General features: G+C 39.9%; 1 protein-coding gene across 13 annotated transcripts in view; it reads right to left on the bottom strand.

Moving 5' to 3' along the window:
• Window positions 1-21,620, bottom strand: part of LOC124133076 (membrane-associated guanylate kinase, WW and PDZ domain-containing protein 1-like) — a 159,740-nt gene that overhangs the window by 120,299 nt on the left and 17,821 nt on the right. For all 13 annotated transcript variants that reach the window (XM_046497313.2, XM_046497312.2, XM_048401788.1 and 10 more), the window contains exons 2-4: window positions 11,582-11,695; window positions 4,579-4,698; window positions 850-1,138 (exon numbers count right to left, since the gene is read on the bottom strand). In XM_046497313.2, the coding sequence (XP_046353269.1) occupies window positions 850-1,138; window positions 4,579-4,698; window positions 11,582-11,695 (523 nt within the window). The remainder of the gene's footprint in view (window positions 1-849; window positions 1,139-4,578; window positions 4,699-11,581; window positions 11,696-21,620) is intronic.

Below are 21,620 nucleotides of genomic sequence, written 5' to 3'. Positions count from 1 at the left end.
CATTAGAAATTGCAAACTTTAAAGAAAAATGAAATATTGTCATGAAAGTTACTATGTTGGAATGTATTACAACTGGCCTACTTTCTTTCAATCACTTGCAAGTTTTGGAATTATGCTATGGTAAAACACAAGAGTCGAGGGTATGGCTAAAATAAGTGAAAATCTCACTAAGACATGGGTGAAATTTTCACCATTAGACCAAGGCTGCCCTTCATAATGATTTCTAAAAGATTAAAACAATTCCATAAATTGTCCAAGTTTGAAAAAGCACAAAATGGTGCTTCCATTAAACCTTCTTCAAAGTTTGACAAGTTAGTATTAAACTTATTTGAGATTTTAGGCAGAAACAAACTTTGAAATAACGTAAATACACCTTATCATTTATGTTTTATTTAGCTTCTCTATCACTTTGTTGTGCCTACTGTAATATTGTAACTGGATGTTGTAAATATTATGGAATCCGTTTCACAACTGCTAAAAAACCTGTACCCACTCAATATAGTAATTATTGTCTGTTTGTTGTTTAACGCCGCACTCAGCAATATTCCAGCTATATGACAGCGATCTGTAAATAAGAGTCTGGAACAGACAATTCAGTGATTGACATCATGAGCATCAATCCACGCAATTGGGATACGATGACATGGATCAACCAAATCAGCGAGCCTGTCCAACCGTTCCCATCAGTTGCCTCTTTAAGACAAAAATATTCGCCTCTTATGGCAAGAATGGGTTAATAGTAATTATTAAGCCTATTCATCATCATCATCATCATCATCATCATCACCACCACCACCACCATGCTCCTCATCATCTACAATCATCTATCATGATAGCAACTGTACTCACTCGATGTAATAAGCCTGTCCATCTTCTGTGAAGGCGACTTCCCAGTTGGACGGGAGTGGCCCCAGATTGGAGGCACTGTGAGCACGTTCCAGGGACTTCTTACGACTCATCGGTGGGGGCAAGTCCTCGTTAGAGGGGACAGGTGAGGGGCCACCCTCGTTTGTACTTTTAGTTCGTTTCCGTCTACCTTCACTAAAGGGATGAGAGCTTGGTAGTTGAGCTGTGGAATTGGAGCGACGGACTGGCCCGGTCGGTTCTCGGGGAGGTTTGGGGGTGCCATAGTGATTACCTGCAAAAATACCTCAGTAGGAACTATCTGGCAAAATATGTAAAAGAAGGGTATATGAAAAACTCAACAACACAATATCATATGTATGTCACAAATTATTTGGGGACTGAAAACTACCCTGTGCATTCACTGACAGTGAGTCATTTGCAGATTATTTTGTGAGCCATGCTTTGGCTGGGCTGGCATGAAGCACCTCACCTGAAGCTGATGGGCCTTCAAGGAGACACAAGGAAGGAAGAGTTATTCCCCTTGCTTGTGACAAATAACAATTGGGAAGACCTCAGATTGTCTTATTCTAAGGTTATTAACAAGATGACCATAAAAATAAGCTTTCATCATCCACATTTTTACATACTTGTGACTTCAAGCTTCACAGCAACAATGTGTTTATGCAATAAGCTAGACTTGCACAAGTCTCTAAGGCAATAATTATCAATTTAAATCATAATTTCTAGATTATGTAAATAATAAGAACATGTTGTCCCTATAAGAGAGTGGCGTCTAGACTTGCATATTAGGAGGATAGAATTACTACACATCCATGGACTTTTCTTTCAGTACAGCCTTGGAGCAAGGCTAGTAACATGCCAGAAAGAGAGATACGGCAGATAAAATGGATTTCATCACACGGAGCACACATTCTGTCAGTGTTTTATATTACCAACACTGCAAACTCTGCCACTTATATCTAAGTATTTCTGAGTTTAACAGCAATCTTGATTAAATTGGGACAAGACCAGCTGATTAATCAGCACATTTTCCAACATGTGTTATATAGATGTACTAGGAAAGACAATACCACAAACATACCATGCCAGCAGACTGTTTTTCTGATTGTTTAGTGTTTTACATCTAAGCGTAACATTCTAAACATGTCGGAAGGAGAAACATGATTCTTTGTCATTTCTTTACCTTGCAGTCAATGTTACCAGAATACAGCTTGCGTAATTCAAGGGAGACAACTCCTTAAGACATAAATAGCCCAACATGAACCACACATAAAATACCTTCCAATGAAGACAAACCCTACGATTCAACTTAAAGAGAACCACCAAAAAACAACATGGTTGGAAATGTACTCTTAAAGGCATTTAGGTGTGCTTTTCAGAATTAAGGCTTAAAAATATAATAGAATTGGTTCTCAGGCAATGTCTTTTGAAAATATTGTGCAGGCGGGCAGTGGTATTATTTTCCCCCTGGCTTGTTCAAACAAGTATGTAACCAAATAAACAGTTGTGTACCATCAACCTGGAAAAGGGCCTCCCTACATAAACAAGCATACAAACTCCTATTGCCGCCAATATATGCCAACACAAGATCCGAAGTTAAGCAGTTGGCTTGTAAAGGGAAGTAACTGCACGCAATAGTGGAATGCATTGTGTTTAAGTAGGGGGTTTGAATTAAGGATTTGAATTAATTTTTTTTATGGAAATAAAAACGAACCATGCGACAGACTTTATGATGAAGTGGGCAGTGCCTGAGAACAAAGACTATTATTTTTTTAGCCTAATTCAACTAGATAATAAGCAGTAATACTGTAGAAAGTTGGTGTCCTGATTCATTCAGATTGATGATCTCCTTTTCAGTTTCTGAATCAAGATTTGTTTCATGAAGCATACTGTAATTCAAGTACCCGTAATCACTTTCATACAGTTTAACCATGCACATAATGCAAAGACATTTCAAACCTTGAACCCACACATGTCATATTCAACAAAGTGTTGTTTGTTGTTTAATGCCACATTCAGCAATATTCCCGTTACATGATGCTGGCCTGCACATTGTCGCGTCTGGATCAGACAACCCACTGATTAATATCATAAGCAACAATTCACATTATGTGAGGTTACTATGACACTCAACCGCAAGTCACTGTGACAACGTAAATTGCTGGGGGCCTATTCTGAGCTGAATATCCCAGGCTTTCAACCAACTTTTGTTTGTTTGTTTGTTGTTCAATGCCTCACTCAGCAATATTCCAGCTATGTGACAGCAGTTTGTAAATAATCGACTGGACTAGACAATCTAGTGATTGATGTCATGAGCATCGATCCACGCAATTGGGATACGGTGACATGCATCAACCAAGTCAGCGAACCAGACTTCCTGCTAGTTGCCTTTTCCCGACAAGCATGAGTTGCTGAAGACCTATTCTTCCCCGGATCTTCACAGGTGTTCAACAAAGTAAAAAGCATGTGTGAATAAGCATATTGGCGAGTGAGTGTGTGAGTGTGTGTCAGGTATTTGTGTAAGAGCCTAAAGTGGGACGAAATCAGAAACTGATTACAAAACTCAGATACTATTTTGATCAAACCATTGAAAAGGATGCTGACAGACTTAATATTTAAATAAAAAGGACATCTGGGATTCAAACCCACAAATAACAGTTCCTGACAGGGATAAGGGACAGGGATAAGGGACAAAACTGGGCCACCGGCCTCAATGTACGAATGAATAAGTGAGTTTGGTTTAATTTGCAAAACCTTTCAGTAAAATATTAGCATGTCATCATGAATGAGTGAGTATGGTTTTACGCCACTTTTAGCAATATTCCAGCAATATCGCGGCGGAGGACACCAGAAATAGGCTCCATACATTGTACCCATGTCGGGAATCGAACCAGAGCCTTCAGCATGACGAGTGAGCGCTTTAACCACAAGGCTACCCCACCTCCCCTCATGATGAAGGAGGAATGCGTAAAGTTATGCAGGTCTTAGATGTTGACCACTTAGGTGGAACCTGTAAGCAAAGGTATGGTGCAGACAAATCTAGAACCATAATCAGGGAGAATCATAGGTCTCTGGCATGCCCAACAGATACACGTTTGACCAGAAAAATGTGGCTCCTTTGACGACAGGGGCACCTGTGCCCACCCACCCTGCTTCAAAGAACCATGGGTGGACAAGGAACTATGGAACTGTGGGTGGGGCTGAAACATCACTCTACTCCTCACAGTCTCCACCTGGCACAAGGAGCATGCATGCCACCAAGACCAGCAGGGAATTAGATTGGCTCAGCACTGATGTGACAAGTAACAAGCTAATGTCACCAAGCCGCGGAGAACACGTTACAGTGGTACTAGCCAGATGGCCTGCTTGTAAAATCTGTTTCAAAAATCAAGGCAAATTGACAAGGCATGAAAACATGCTGACCCATGTGTAACACAATTGTAGTTTGAATGAGTGAGTGAGTGAGTGGGTTTTAGAACAGTATTTCAGTTATATCAATACAAGGATCATTATAGGTGTCAGTTTGTGATTCAAACTCATGATCAGTGAATCTTGGCACAGCCAAGGGAGGTAACACTGCAGAGCAAGCTGTGTGGCCTTTGTTTGGTTTCCTGTGCCCCATGGAACACACTGTTACCAGCCGGGCCCTTCATCAATGAGTTCAAGCCTGGAGCCTGTATCATATTCCAGCTTATGTAACAGCACCCTCACCATCATAGATGCCGCTCTCCAGCAACTCCCCCGACTTCTCCAGCACAACAAACTCCTCCATGCAAAGGAAGTTGTAGTCCACGCCGTTGACTTCCCCTGGCCTCGGCTGCCTTGTTGTACCTGTAGACAGAATAAATGGTTGAGTTCGGAAAATGTTTGATATATCACAGCTCCCTCAAGGAACTCTGTTCATCTGACTGACACAGACTACACAGCATGGTAATATTGGAGGAAGTATCTCATTGTGAAAACAAATTAAACATCCACCCACAGTAAACACCTCTTGTTTTATGCCGAGCGCCAGACAGGGTAACAACAAGTACCATCTTTTAACGTCTTTTGGTATGATGCGGCAGGGGATCGAACCCTGGATCTTCCTCTCTCCGGGCGGACGCTCTACCACAGCCATGGGGCGGGGGCGGTCCCACCCAGGATGAACACGTATTTAACCCCCACCCGGGTTGAACACATATTTAACCCCCACCCAGGGTGAACACATACTTAACCCCCACCCAGGGTGAACACGTATTTAACCCCCACCCGGGTTGAACACATATTTAACATCCACCCGGGGTGAACACTTATTTAACACCCACCCAGGGTGAACACATATTTAACACCCACCCAGGGTGAACACATATTTAACACCGGCCTGGGGTGAAATCTATTGAAAACCCAAACAAGACGAACACACTGGCTCCCAATACCAATTCATCCAGTAACTTAGCCTGGATGCTCAGGGCCAATTATATACACAAGGTGCTGTAGAACTAACTCCCCAAACCCTGCACAGAACTGCCACATGAACGTACAGCACATTGCAGGAACAACAATCAGGCAAGATCAAGAGCTCCTACATGACTAAATTTAACAATAACTTTGCCATTTTAACATCCTGCCAGTTCCGCAAGCCCAGTTCTTTCAATCACATCTATCCAACACATGCACATCTTGAAAATTCTCTATCAAGCACTGAAACTGCTCGTTTTTATTAGATCACAGCAGCTTTAATGCACTTTGAAGAACAAAGTAATTTCCAGAGACAGGTAAAATAACCCTATGCCACATCGAAGGGGCATCACTTCTGTTAACAACAAAGACAATAATAAGATGGGCTGCAGCGTCGCTGACACAATCGGTGTCGACTGCTGCTTCTCTACACAACACAGGGATGCGAGGTATCTATTCCATCTAAACATCTTACATCCCCAACATGTTCAACACACACCCGTTTTTAACAGCTAACATCTTGTAAACTGGCAAACTGTGAATGTTAAAGCAATCCCGGTAGTAAAGACTACGTTACAGTTTCCGTACAACTGATCATCATTGCCAATGTAACGAGGCCCCAGAGGGAGGGGGGTGATGTGAGTGAGCCAGCATCAGTTAAGACTGGTTGATATGGATGAATATCACCCATTAGTAAACATTGATAAGGATATTTCAGGTGAATATGAGTGAATATAACCCATTGGGGAGGTATAAATATGGACTTTCGTCTCCCGTGGATACACACTCCAAAACAAGTGAAGCATAAACAATAAAATCATTTCTGGTCAGTATGAAGGAATAAAGCTTATCGATGAGATATAAATATGGAAACTCTTCTGGCAAAGGTAGACGAAAAAGCATTTGCGACACAATGATGTGTACATGTCTGATGGTTACCATGGTTACAGAATGAGTGGTAAGTAGGGTGTTGTGACACTATCTTCAAGGGTTATAACGAATCATTTTCACTTTACCAGCGCAACAAATAAAAGAGTTATGTCCCTTTGAAATGACGTCTGCTCCAGTGTGCAGTTGTAGGGGATACAAGTTGGCAAATCACTGGGCAAATAACAATTTCTTTCACATCCTTAAATTTTTTTGTGTTATACCATTATCCAATGGCGACACAAAAATAAAGAATGTTTCTCTCAGAAGACAGGTATTCAAATGGGGGTTGTGTGTCCAGGCAGCTAACCCCCTAACCATAAGACCTTAAGGGGAATCTATGAAAATATTTCTGAAAGCAATTATTGATAATGCATGGCTACATTATCGATACCTACAAGCAAAGACATCATTCATTTGAAGCTACCTGTACGGGGATCTCAGGCAACACAGGACCCAGTACACACTGGTTGTTTTAAGAGCCGACTGAAGTGGGGATTGTATGGTAACAATATGCCCAGAGCCACACTCCAGCACAGAGATGTCATAGCATTAGAACTGCCACAATCTAGTTTGCACAGCACATGACCAGACTTTTCTCCTGTTTGTAAACAAATGTGCTTATTCTGAAATCAGAGCACACTGGCATAATGGAAGCCTTTCAGGTTCTTTACATATTGTCCCGCATAATTATACAGATATGCTGCAACATCTGCAACAGTGAGAAGCATGACAATATATCTTTAGACATCAAAGTGACCATATTGCAAGGGATTTGACGACTGCACAACTGTCGTACAACCAATGAAAATGAATGACAAATATGCAAATGGAAACAGTTTTTAGGATTTTTTGTAAATGAAAGAGAACCGTTTCATGACGTTTATCCAAATTTGTAGAGTCAACAAAAATTGAACAGAAGAAAAACATGTTATTTATTGACTGGACTGCGTAAAGTGTGAAGAATCTAGGTATACCACTAGGTTGACCGCATGGAACTCTGGATGGGGGAGTGGTTCTGAGCAATTGTGTGTCAGAGTACCCCAAAACTTGGATTGTTGCTTGTGCAATCGACGTCTGGTTTACTCAAGCTCAAGTATGTAAGGCCTAAAATGACAAAAGCCTCATTGTCGACTTCAGCATCTCACACCATACATCACATGACCTACCCAATAACTACCTAGTTTTTCACAGTTGCATAAACTTGAAAGCCAATAAACATCTCGAATCAATTCAGGATCTAGTCTTCTCTCAACAAGGAGCTCCTGTAGGCAATGGCATTGGTTGCCATGATTCAGTAAAACCCAAACCTAAGCTCCAGCCCGCGCCTGCATCTCCAACCTATGGTTTAACTCAAACAGTGTGTTTCCTGAAACCCGGCAATCAATATCCAATTAACAAATTACACTGTAAATTATCAATAATTCACACACACAAGAACATAGAGGAATGATTTGTAAAGAAAACAGTCCGGCTAATGGAGAGCTGTTATGTTTTGTTTCAACATGTTTTCTTTCTCATGAATATTTACCAAGACCTTTCATCTTCAAAGACCTTGCTAATCAAATCAGAACATGTCAATTCCTTGAATAAGATTAACCTGAGACTACCTATCATTTGTAATGTTAATATTTCATAATAAGCACTGCACTTCAAGCGTCATGTTACTCCAACTGAATTTTCTTTATTGAAAACAGCTGTTTTGTTACATGTCTAAAAAATAGCTTAAACAGGCACTTCTAAATGGTGATAATAAAATCCATGCTGATATATAGTTGTGGGTATTCAGTACACTCTGAAGTTTCTGATTGCCATGACATCTACACCCAAAACAGGCCTCAAAGTTTAACTTTTCCTGAGGATCAGTATTTTATTAACAGGGTTAGAAATTAACACTAGCCTGCTAGCCTGAGGCTAGTAAAAATTCCTGTGGGCTTGTACAAATTTTCCTATTTCCCCATTGTTGTAACACTACATGGGCATTTTATGTTTACCCATGCTAGTAAAGCTTTTGAGTTTAGTTCTAACCCCGATTAATCCATTGTATTTTTGTCTTTAATATTATGCAGTTGAAAAATTCAAGTAGGTGACCTGATGTTACTAATTAGCCACCTGGCATCTGCTTATATAATATTGGTCACTACATTGGAAATATCAATCGCCATGGCGAACAAATTAGTTGCAACTTTGAGGCCTGCAAAAGAGTGTGTTATTGAAGGAATATTTGTCTACTGTGTGGGTTATATATGTGTTCATAGTGACATTTCCAAAACAAGGTAGAAAAGAAATGAAGTCAAATTATTTTAGAAATGTGACCTCTGATTGGCTCAAGAGCCCTGACATCCTTCATTAGGTTTAGCTCCATTTATACATCACAGTGTTTCAGATTGACTTAACATTAACAACATACAATATTTCAAAATCACAGACAACAGGAGAATGGCAGGATATTTCAAAACTGAAAATACTCTTAAAAACTAAGTTGACACAAAGTCTGTGTTAAAGTATAGCAGTTTGATTGAGTGAGTGAGTTGGGTTTAACGCCGCTTTTAACAGTATTCCAGTTATATCGCGGCGTGTAAGCTTAATGTGGGAGGAAAGCCCGAAGTGATTCAGGTCTCAGACGTTTACCACTTCGGTGAAACCCACGAGCACGGGTATGGTGCTGACAAACCTAGAAACATAATCGGGGCGAACCGGGATTTGAACCCACAATCATAGGTTTCTGGCGTGCCCAAGGGACGCAACTCTGCACAGCGAATCGCGGCGCCTTAGATGACTGGGCCACCCGTACCCCCTATAGCAGTTTGAAGAGCAGACTGTGAAATGGGCCCAGGCCTGACTTGATACATAGCCACGATACCTCATGTAAGCTTGTGGATATTGTGAATCCTGATCAAGTCATGAATCATATTGTGAGTCAAAGATCACATTGTATCACGATTCCTTATCTGTAGACAGTTTGGGACTTTCGCCAGCAGCCTGACGCCTGAATCTTGAAACATTTCTTTTCATTTTGTAAGCTTCGTCAAAAACATCCATTTTGTACGGAACAAAATGTACACAAAATGATACCAAATGCCACGTTTGGGCAAGTAGACTAGTCAGCTAATGTGTGGCAGCTAGTTTGGTTAAATGGAGTCAAATGTTTTCAGCACTAACTTAGAAAATGTGATTTCTCTAAATATTCAAGGTAATTTTTAGGTTGAAAATAGAAATACAACTCGAGAAGAATCGATAAATCAGGTTTCTATCAGGAAAAGCATCACCACTGTTTAAACAGTATCACTAACATTTAGACAGAAAACATATTTTCACCAAAATCAATCAAAGCCAGATCAAAAACAACACAACCAGCACGTTTCAGAAACACGGTGAATTACCATCAAAATGGATAAGTAAGGACCTGCCCACATCCAAATTTGCAACATTTCATAGACATACATCAAAATGTTGCTGACATTTTTTTGCAAAAAGTTAGATTCTAAAATGATCACTTCAAAGCATCCTGATGAGGAGCTGATAAGAAAATCTTGTCATATCATTTTAACAGACCTTTATATCTTCCCACAGATCAAAGTAGAAAATTACAGAAGATGTACAACGGTTGAATGATAATATTTTCTGTAAGGTTGTTGCTAGGGTTACTTGGCACAAATGGATTAGAGGGGTCCATCTTTTGGTGAACAACATCCATCACATTAAACAAGCAGTCACGACTGAGCCAACTTTTAGCCTACAAAAGACATGATGCATTTTCATATTCAGCATTGTAGCTCCATGAAGATACACATTGTACCCATGTCGGGAATCGAACCCTGGTCTTCGGCAGGACGGGCGATTGCTTTAACCACTAGGCTACCCAACTGCCCCCTACAGTGTTGGAATGGATCATGGCAGTAACAGATACAATAGTATAACATAATAAAACAGGTGCTAGAAATCGAAGGGGTCCGTGAGATATGCTTCACAGTATTTCAATCTGTGGATCCTCTCAAATCTAACCTTTATACCATCATGGTTATGACAATGACCCCTGATGCCAATATTCATGTATTGAAACAGCTCTAATTTCAATAATTCGCTGAAAAACATAACAGGATCCACAGTCCAAATCCACTTCATCCATTCCCCTACATTTACCTGATTAATCCAAAATCCAAGAGATTAACCCACAATCAGGCAGGATCAGAATTAATCACTTAATAGCTTCCTCACTGACATTCATCAATATATGTTGTGAATCCACAGGAATGTTGCGTGAGCTGGAGATAGGTTACATACCAGACATATCTCACATGCAGGAATGATGGCAAGAATGTCAGAAAATGTCAAAAATGTTCAATTTTATTAAACCCCTTTTCCCCTGTTTGTGAACTAGATTAGGTCCCAACTGATACACCATATCTTACCAAACCTGTGTCACATGTAGCAGACTTACTTCTGCTGGGGTTCAGATATCAATTGTTAAAGTCTTCACATCTGTGATGATTGCCTTGCCAAGACAGAGGGTTAATCATTTGAGAGGGGACGTGAAAATAACATCTCAACTAGGATTCCACTGTTTAACAAGATTCAACGATCTTCAGATGCAGTCACCTTTTTCAAATGCCAGTAAATCTATAGCAGTTGTCTGAGACAAATACTCCAGTCCTGATTTCTTACACTGGACATGCCTTCTAGAAGTCAACAACATCAAGTTGTCAACTGAGCGCCATCACTGTATCTTGTCAAACTGAATACGCTCACTGTATCTTGTCAATCTGAATACCCTCACTGTATCTTGTCAATCTGAATACCCTCACTGTATCTTGTCACACTGAATACCTTCACTGTATCTTGTCAACTGAATACCCTCACTGTATCTTGTCAACTGAATACCCTCACTGTATCTTGTCAAACTGAATACCCTCACTGTATCTTGTCAATCTGAATACCCTCACTGTATCTTGTCAAACTGAATACCCTCACTGTATCTTGTCACACTGAATACCCTCACTGTATCTTGTCAAACTGAATACCCTCACTGTATCTTGTCAAACTGAACACCCCCAACGTATCTTGTCAATATGAACATCCCCAATGTATCTTGTCAATATGAACATCCCCAATGTATCTTGTCAAACTGAACACCCACCAATATATCTTGTCAATATGAACATCCCCAATGTATCTTGTCAAACTGAACACCCACCAATATATCTTGTTAATATGAACACCCCCAACATATCTTGTCAATATGAACACCCCCAATGTATCTCGTCAATATGAACATCCCCAATACATCTCGTCATCTGAATACCCTCAATTCTTTGCTTTGAGACTGTCCGGGATAGTAAATACTCACATGGTACAGTGCGCATGTAGAGATTGTCTCGGATTGTCTGCTGAAGGTCATGGTCAACCGACCCCTTAAGGAAGCGGGCATTCAGGAACAGGCGGAGGTCTTTCGGCAGCAGCCCTGCAACAGATATGACATGTAGAATACCATTCATAAATATACAAAACTATATGATGGCATTTTGATTAATTGGGAAATCCCCTTCTGAAACAGCTGCATCTGAATTTGAATCAGACTGGTCTGTGCAGAGACCATCACTATGTCAACAGGCATACCAGAGTGCTCAGCAAGGAGGGTTAACACTGTATTCAGTAATAGGGTTAACACTACTCTGCAATAGGCATGATAGGGTTAACACTACTCAGCAATAACCATGATAGGGTTAACACTACTCAGCAATAGGCATGATAGTGTTAAAACGACTCAGCAATAGGCATGATAGGGTTAACACAACTCAGCAATAGGCTTAACACTGTATTCAGTAATAGGCTTAACCCAACTCAGCAATAGGCTTAACACAACTCAGCAATAGGCTTAACACTGTATTCAGCAATAGGGTTAACACTATATTCAGCAATAGGCTAAACACAACTCAGCAATAGGCTTAACACAACTCAGCAATAAGCTAAACACTGTATTCAGCAATCATGACAATAGGCTTAACACTGTATTCAGCAATAGGCTTAACACAACTCAGCAATAGGCTTAACACAACTCAGCAATAGGCTTAACACTGTATTCAGCAATAGGCTTAACACTGTATTCAGCAATAGGCTTAACACTGTATTCAGCAATAGGATTAACACTGTATTCAGCAATAGGCTTGACACTGTATTCAGCAATAGGCTTAACACTGTATTCAGCAATAGGCTTAACACTTCTCAGTAATAGGGTTTACACTACTCAGCAATAGGATTAACACTGTATTCAGCAATAGGGTTAACACTTCTCAGTAATAGGGTTAACACATCTCAGCATTAGGCTTAACACTGTATTCAGTAATAGGCTTAACACTGTATTCAGTAATAGGCTTAACACTGTATTCAGCAATAGGATTAACACAACTCAGCAATTGGGTTAACACAACTCAGCAATAGGCTTAACACTGTATTCAGCAATAGGATTAACACAACTCAGCAATAGGCTTAATACAACTCAGAAATAGGCTTAACACAACTCAGCAATAAGCTAAACACTGTATTCAGCAATCATGACAATAGGCTTAACACTGTATTCAGCAATAGGCTTAACACAACTCAGCAATAGGCTTAACACAACTCAGCAATAGGCTTAACACTGTATTCAGCAAAAGACTTCACACAACTCAGCAATAGGCTTAAGACTGTATTCAGCAATAGGCTTAACACTGTATTCAGCAATAGGCTTAAGACTGTATTCAGCAATAGGATTAACACTGTATTCAGCAATAGGCTTGACACTGTATTCAGCAATAGGCTTAACACTGTATTCAGCAATAGGCTTAACACTACTCAGTAATAGGGTTAACACTACTCAGCAATAGGATTAACACTGTATTCAGCAATAGGGTTAACACTTCTCAGTAATAGGGTTAACACATCTCAGCATTAGGCTTAACACTGTATTCAGTAATAGGCTTAACACTGTATTCAGTAATAGGCTTAACACTGTATTCAGTAATAGGCTTAACACCACACAGCAAAAAGCTAAACACTGTATTCAGCAATAGGCTTAACACTGTATTCAGCAATAGGCTTAACACAACTCGGCGATAGGCTTAACACTGTATTCAGCAAAAGGCTTAACACTGTATTCAGCAATAGGCTTAACACAACTCAGCAATAGGCTTAACACTATTCAGCAATAGGCTTAACACTGTATTCAGCAATAGGCTTAACACTGTATTCAGCAATAGGCTTAACACAACTCAGCAATAGGCATAACACAACTCAGCAATAGGCTTGACACTGTATTCAGCAATAGGCTTAACACTGTATTCAGTAATAGGCTTAACACTACTCAGTAATAGGGTTAACTGTACTCAGCAATAGGATAAACACTGTATTCAGCAATAGGGTTAACACTACTCAGTAATAGGGTTAACACAACTCAGCAATAGGCTTAACACTGTATTCAGTAATAGGCTTAACACTTATTCAGTAATAGGCTTAACACCACACAGCAATAGGCTTAACACTGTATTCAGCTATTGGGTTAACACTCTATTCAGCAATAGGGTTATCACTGTATTCAGCAATAGGCTTAACACTACACAGCAATAGGGTTAACACTATTTTCAACAATAGGGTTAACACTGTATTCAGCAATAGGCTTAACACTGTATTCATCAATAGGGTTAACACTGTATTCAGCAATAGGCTTAACACAACTCAGCAATAGGCTCAACACAACTCAGCAATAGGCTTAACACTGTATTCAGCAATGGGGTTAACACTACACAGCAATAGGGTTAACACTGTATTCAGCAATAGGGTTAACACAACTCAGCAATAGGCTTAACACTGTATTCAGCAATGGGGTTAACACTACTCAGCAATAGGGTTAACACTGTTTTCAACAATAGGGTTAACACTACTCAGCAATAGGGTTAACACTGTATACAGCAATAGGCTTAGTACTGTATTCTGCAATAGGGTTAACACCGTATTCAGTAATAGGGTTAACAACATTGTCAGTAATGGAATCAACAATGGTGTACACTATTGGGATAGCAGCAGGGGAATCAGCACATTGATGCCGTGATAAACTGTGGTACTGGGTGAGTGAGTTGGGTTTAATGCCACTTTGAACAGTACTCCAGTCATATCACAGTGTCAGGTTAATGTGAGAGGATAGCCCAGCAATCAGCACATTGATGCCGTGATAAACTGTGGTACTGGGTGAGTGAGTTGGGTTTAATGCCACTTTGAACAGTACTCCAGTCATATCACAGTGTCAGGTTAATGTGAGAGGATAGCCCAAAGTGATGTATGTCTCAAGATGTTTACCACTTCTGTGAAACCCAAGAACACAGGTATGGTGCTGACAAACCAAGAAACATAATCAGGGCGAACCAGGGTTTGAGGCACTGGGTGAGCGACAGGTCTAACTGTTACAGCAACTAAGTAGGGCACATCACCCTAACTCTGCCATCAGATTCAGACCCACTAATGTCTATGGATCTCACATGCCATTTACAGCCAGCAAAGATGAATCAATTCCCATTGAACACTCCATCTCTGTCCATCAGGCCACTCAACACCCACGACACAGGGGACAATTGTGTCACTGTTGTCTATTTAATCTCAGTACACATATCAAATTATCCTCCTTCTGGCACAGTGTTCAACCCACGGCTCGATTTAAGAAACTTGGTTAAACATGCACAACATGCATGCTGACATTAAAACCTAGTTGCACCGGACAAAACCAGGTTTCACCCTGGTCCCATAAATTTATCAAAGTTGAAACATTGATGCATGAACTTGTCTTAATAAATAAAATCTCAGATCTCTGGAGACTGTGTCATGATTTTTAATACAGTCAGTGTGAATGAGTGAGTGAGTACGGTTTTACGCTGCCTTAGCAATATTCCAGCAATATTCCAGCAATATCACAGTGGGTGACACCAGAACTGGGCTTCACACATTGTACCCATGTCTGGAGTCGAACCCTGGTCTTCAGCGTGATGAGCGAGCGCTTTAACCACAAGGATACCCGACCACCCCAATATAGTTAGTACTTACTGTTACAGTACATATGTGGAAATAATAATCAATGGTAACCGTCATATAATGCATAATTATTGTCATTAGTTGGATAATCTAAATATCATAAGATGATTTGGTGGTCAACTTCAGAGACAGATGAAGCTTCAGTACAGTACATAATCTGGAAGTACCCACAGTTTGATGACATCAAGCCCAAGAAAGCATGACAAATTACACATAACACAGAAATTAGGATGTAGTATGGTAAATAAAGCTTATAGTATTGTATGTGTTCAAAGATCGATGTTGTGTTAACAAAAAAAATTAAAATATAAAAACGTTGACATGCACTTGGTGCATCATTGTGCATGTAGACCTAAATTATTAGGTTGCATTTTTCAAAAAAAGGTAACACTTGTGCATGTTATAGACAGCTGATTCAAGCCCTGCAACCAAATGCAGTAGATATTACACTATTGCCACACTACTGTCCCACTACTGCAATAATATGTGGAGTGTCTTTACCATCCCACAATACAGGCTCCCTGGCTTGACTCAACGTCATTTCAAGGACTGTGCTGATTCCAAATCTGTTACTTCCTAGTACCAGGAAATTCCCAGGAAGTTGTTAGAGGGTTTAAATGAAGGTAGCTTTTTTGTGTCTGTTGTTTTTAAACTGCACTCAGCAATATACAAGCCATATGGTGGCAGACTGTAAAAGATGAATCTGGACCAGGCAATACAGTGAGAGAGCAACATCCCACACCATCAGTGTACGATGACATACAATTAACCGAGTCATCAAGCCTTATCATGCTTATCCCCCGATTGACCTCTAACAAACATAGGTTTCTTGAGACCTATATTCTAACCTGGAATCCCCACTGGGAGAGGTAGCTTTGATCATAGTCCATGAAGTTTATGAACATGTCAATTTGTGACGTACCTTAAGCATAGCGAGTGGCTAAGTCATGCTTGGGCTGAGTGATGACATGTATTTCATGTGGATTTGTCACATCACAAATATGCATATAACAATTATTTATTATTATATTGGGTCATGGGTCATGGATATTTCAATGTCCTTGGCGACCCGTGAAGATTCCAGGGTAGAATAGGTCTTCAGCAACCCATGCTTGCCGTAAAAGGTGACTATGCTTGTCGTAAAAGGCGACTAACGGGATCGGGTGATCAGGCTCGCTGACTTGGTTGATGCATGTCATCGATCCCAATTGCGTGGATTGATGCTCATGATATCAATAACTGGATTGTCTGTTCCAGACTCGATTATTTACAGACCGCCATCATACAGCTGGAATATTGCTGAGTGCGGCGTTAAACAACAAACCAACCAAAACCAATGTCCTTGGCACAATCCTTACATGTTAAAAGTTCAAAATGTATGAGTCCCCTGACACACGTCACAGCAGCAACCGTCTGGGACCCCCGGAGACCCTTAATTTCAGACACTGCTATTGCACTGCATTAGTAGCTGAATCGAGTTGCAAGACAATTGATGACAATTCCAACAGCAATGTTAAACACAAAGTATATGAACACAAAATATCCTCAAAATAGCAATAAAACAAGATTACAAAAATATATTTTCCATAATCTTCAAAACATATATAGACATTATCTATTCAAGTTATTCCACTCTGCTTCATAAACCCACAACCTATTTATATCATGTATACATCTACCAGTCTGGCTTCAAGACTCTAGAAAATAAATTAACAAAAGAACCAACTCAAGTCTAGAATGATTCAGCAAGTGGCGAAGCATCAGTACTGAAATTAATCTTTGTTCTCTGGGTTCCTTTTATCATGTTTATATTTTGTAGATATAATATATTTTTAAATAAGATAACTTTATTTTTGGGACAAAACTTTACACTATACAGCTCCCTAATCATTGTCCAGGAAATTTGGTTTTTATTTTAACATGTTTTAAGAAATGTTTATCGAGTGACCTGAATGATATTTCATCTATTTTGTTTTTTTCTAATACATCATGATAAATGCAACATCTGATACATGTGTCATTATGCTGTACCTTGACCTCATAATTCTTTACCTTTAAAACAAATTAAACATGTTAAAGATACTCACACTTTATAAATTTTGCAGGAATTTGTCTCCAGTTTAGCCATTGTTTTCTCTACTACTGGTATACACCGTGAATAACAAACCCCCCATGTTTCTTATCATCAAATTCATCCTCTACAAAACAACACCCTAATGGTCCCTGAAGACTTTGATGTCAGTGCGAGACCCAAATCTGGAAATCTTGTCAAATGTGTCAAACAGGAATGAATGTTTTCACAAAACAACATGCATCCTCACACTCGAAGAAACTATTTACCTGAAGAAGACCCCCACAAAGAGATAGCCTACAAAACAACCCACAAGTGTGAGGAGCTTCAGCATGTCCTGTTCCAAGTTTTACCATAGACCATTGACAGAACTAGAGACCAGCCCTATCCCCAGTGGGAAGAAAAACACTCCTTGTTTGCCTGGCGGCCACTTTGATGTAAAATACTTGCCATATTCCGTTTTGTTGGGACTTTTTACAGTAGACAGCCTATGTGAGAAAGGCAACAAAAGGTTAACACAAACTTTCACATTTTCTAACACTGTGAACATTTGTGAAAAGAAAATTACCTAGACAAGCTGTGTATAGCCTCACTCTCCATTAGCTCAATGGGACTCAATTAAAGGACTCTTTCCCTAACGGAGTCACGTCACACCAGCAAAAAAACATCTACACATTCATTTCCACATGCTTGCTTGCCTTTATGCTGATATACAAGATTCCAACCAGGAGAACTCCCTGGAAGGACTTTCATAAAGATTAGCTGATGACAATATGTGATAATATGAGCTTTCAAAGCAAGCAACGGGACATGAAATCTCAATCTGAATATGTTGCCAAGAGCTCTAGATTTCATAAAGCTGTCACAGAAGTCATAAACTGGCCCTGTTTAAACTGTCAAGAAAGGAGTCCATTTTATGTGGATTAAGTTTCAACTTTATACACTTCAACAACCAAATCATTATTCCTGGTATCAGTTTGGATCAAATTCTAAAATACTGTCGTAACATAAATTGAAATACTTAAAATAAAGCCTTATGTGATTTTTCAGTCACTAATAAATATACGGTACCAGTGTATCTTTGTGATGTAGTTAAACATAAATAATTAAGTACTTAATGGTGGATATGTATTACAAAAGTCAGTTTATCAGGACTACCCCGAGTCCAGTGTAGCAACACTGTCACCTACTAACATCTTAACTTGATGCATTGGCTGTTTGTGTGCTGTTTAATGACCACTCAGCAATATTCCAAACACACATGACGGCAGCCGGTGAATAACCAGATAATCCAGTGATTGACATTATGAGCAACAATCCATGACATCAGGGTACAAGGACATATCATCCACTAAAGTCACCGAGCTCTTTCTCTTATGACCAGCACAGGTTACAGAGGATCAGAATACCCACGCACAAATAGCCCACTGAGATACCATTCGGCAATACAACATGAATACCCCAGGCTAGCACAGTTTACTGACTCCAACCCCACCAGTCCTTGTTTTAGCCCCTTAATGCCAAGCGCCAGACAGGGTAACAACAAGTACCATCTATTAATTCTTTTGGTGTGACGCAGCCAGGGATCGGAACCCTGTACCTTCCGATTTACACTGGACCACGGAGAGTCCTTCAAGTTGGAAAGGAACGCTTTGGCTATCACTGCAGCAATTCCTATGCCTTAACATATGGGTACAATAGTTGTAGCACAATGAGAGGTTTGGAGAAGTGCCAGGTGTGGACTACCGCAACCAATGACAGCCTCACACTTCAGACAAAACAAATGTGGGAGGAAGCCCGAAATGACTCCGGTCAGACATTTGGCCCTTATAATGAGGTAGACACAATTAAGCATCATGCACACATACTACCATCTGTATTGTGCAGGCAGACCAAGGATTTGAGGGAGTACTGAACAGTATTACAGGTATATCATGGTGTGTCATGTTAATGAGGGAGGAAAGCCCGAATTGATGCAGGTCTTAGACATTTTACCACTATGGTGAAACCCCCTAGCATGGGTATGGTGCTGACAAACCTAGAAACACAATCTGGGCGAACTGGGATTCAACCCCACAAATCAAAGGTTTCTGGCGTGCCCAAGGTACGCAACTCAGGACAGCAGCGCCTCAGACAGCCAGACCACCTATGCCCTCCTCTGAAATTTGAACCCGTGACCACTAAGTGGTGTTGTGAACTGTGAAAGACTGGTAAAGAAAGTTTAAGGAAGTTTAGGAAGTCTTAAAAACCAAACCAATCAATTTTTGTTATTTTAACCCTGTCTAGAACCGTTCATGACAGCAACTGTTGTGACTATTCCATCATGTCTAATTAGCCAGTACTGACATTTTTTCTGCTTGTTAGTGCTGAAAGTTCATCCAGCACCAATCTCAGAATCTCTAAAATTCAAAACTAAATTACTACATGATTACATAATTTGAAAAATACGCCCAATAAGTGTCACATGACGAATCATTTTATCCAAATCTCAATCACTCAAAAGAAACCTGTCCTCGTCCAGATGTACCCACAAAGTATCCTGATTAAGGACACAATTAAGGACACAACGGCAAGACACTACATGAGATTCATTGATTCAAATTTCAAAATGAAGCAAGCAGCAGAAAAAGAATCTATCAGTCTAATATTCCAGCCACTAAATTGTTTCTTTAGCATCTAACCTTCTCATTGTTCCACACAAATATCAATAGCCACTAGAGGCTTGGGCATTATCACTTCATAAATCCATCAACACCAACACATTTTATGGTTATTGTGTTACCTTTATTAATATCGGAAGAAGTTCATGTGGGTGGATGGTGCTGTAAATCCTTTATTAAATGTCCACGCTTTTCAAAAACACCTAAAAAAGGCATTTATCTTTTTTAAATTTTCAAAAACTTTCCAAAATCAATACTGAATTACAATTCAAGCTCATGTTCTGTTAGTGACCATCTTTAAAGTTATTACAGTACTTAGAATACAACTAAACACAGGTTTATCTAATACAAGCATTTATTCAAGGATTTACATCTTTGAGTCTGTGGAGTTGTATTGAGCCTTGATGGAAAATTATTTTCTTCCATCAATGCTGATTAGTGAATTATTATTCCTATGTCCTGATCAGTTCTGATTCATGTCATAACAAAACAGTTTGTTGCATTATATAAAACGTTACGGTTTGACAGCATTCAGCTTTAAATCTCTGCTATGGAGATGAATATCCAGGTGTTAATGATCAAGCTCTGTACCAGGTTTGTAGAAACATTATATCACATCTTCTCCTCCATCTTCCAGAGGCAAGTGAGTTGACTGACTATTAAAAGTCAAGTTTCCACCCTTGCTGAACTAGGCTGGTATTATGGAGTTACATTTTGGCTGAACTAACGAGTCTATGCATAGTCCAATCAAAATCGCGCACCGAAATCGAAATCCGGTTTGTAAAGTGTCATGCAGATTTCGGTCGACTGCAGGATTTGCAAAGCATGTGCACCGCTAACTCGTTGTCAACAGATATTTTCTAAATCTTTTCATGTTTTTAATCAAGGTGCTCACGTGATTTGATGCACTTCGCGATGTAAGACTGGTTTTATCACAATATAGATCTTGATTATCGATCAGACTGTCTTGACTGGGCGCCACCGTTTTGTTTGAAGCAAATGCAAGTGATACAAGAGGTTGAATCTGATTGGTCAATAGGAGAGGCATAGAAAAGACAAAACACGTAATAGCCACTGGTGGCGCTACGATCGAGCCCAGGAATTCCAGCCTAGTTTCGGCAAGAGTGGAAACTGGACTTTTAAAGTAAGTTAACTCTCTTGCCTCAGGAAGATGCTTCTGCTCAAGTTATCACATGGTTGCATAAGGCTGAACGATTTTTTAAAGTTTTATTTATATTTCACTGTCTTTGGACAAGTAGGCATTATCACCAATGGTTAGGAATTCTCTACAAATCCAAAATAAATATTCTGTTGGCCTCCTGATTGAACACTTGTTAGTCATTACTGTAGTTAATATCATTCTCCCCTGTAGATCACACGGTGCACATTGACTGGTTGGTTAGCAGTAGTGAGTGAGTGGGTACGGTTTTATGCCACATTTAGCAATATTCAAGCAATATTACGGCAGGGATAACCAGAAATGGGTACCACATTGTTCCCATTGGGGGATTCAAACCTGGGCCTTCAGCGTGATGTGTGAACACTTTAACCACTAGGCCACCAACCATTGGTTAGCAGGAATGTAGCAGTTCATGGTACAG

The sequence above is a fragment of the Haliotis rufescens genome, unplaced genomic scaffold (genome assembly GCF_023055435.1).
Source record: "Haliotis rufescens isolate VD_foot unplaced genomic scaffold, xgHalRufe1.0.p SCAF_23, whole genome shotgun sequence".
In the NCBI taxonomy this organism is placed as follows: domain Eukaryota; kingdom Metazoa; phylum Mollusca; class Gastropoda; order Lepetellida; family Haliotidae; genus Haliotis; species Haliotis rufescens.
This window is presented reverse-complemented; position numbering and strand designations above follow the sequence as displayed.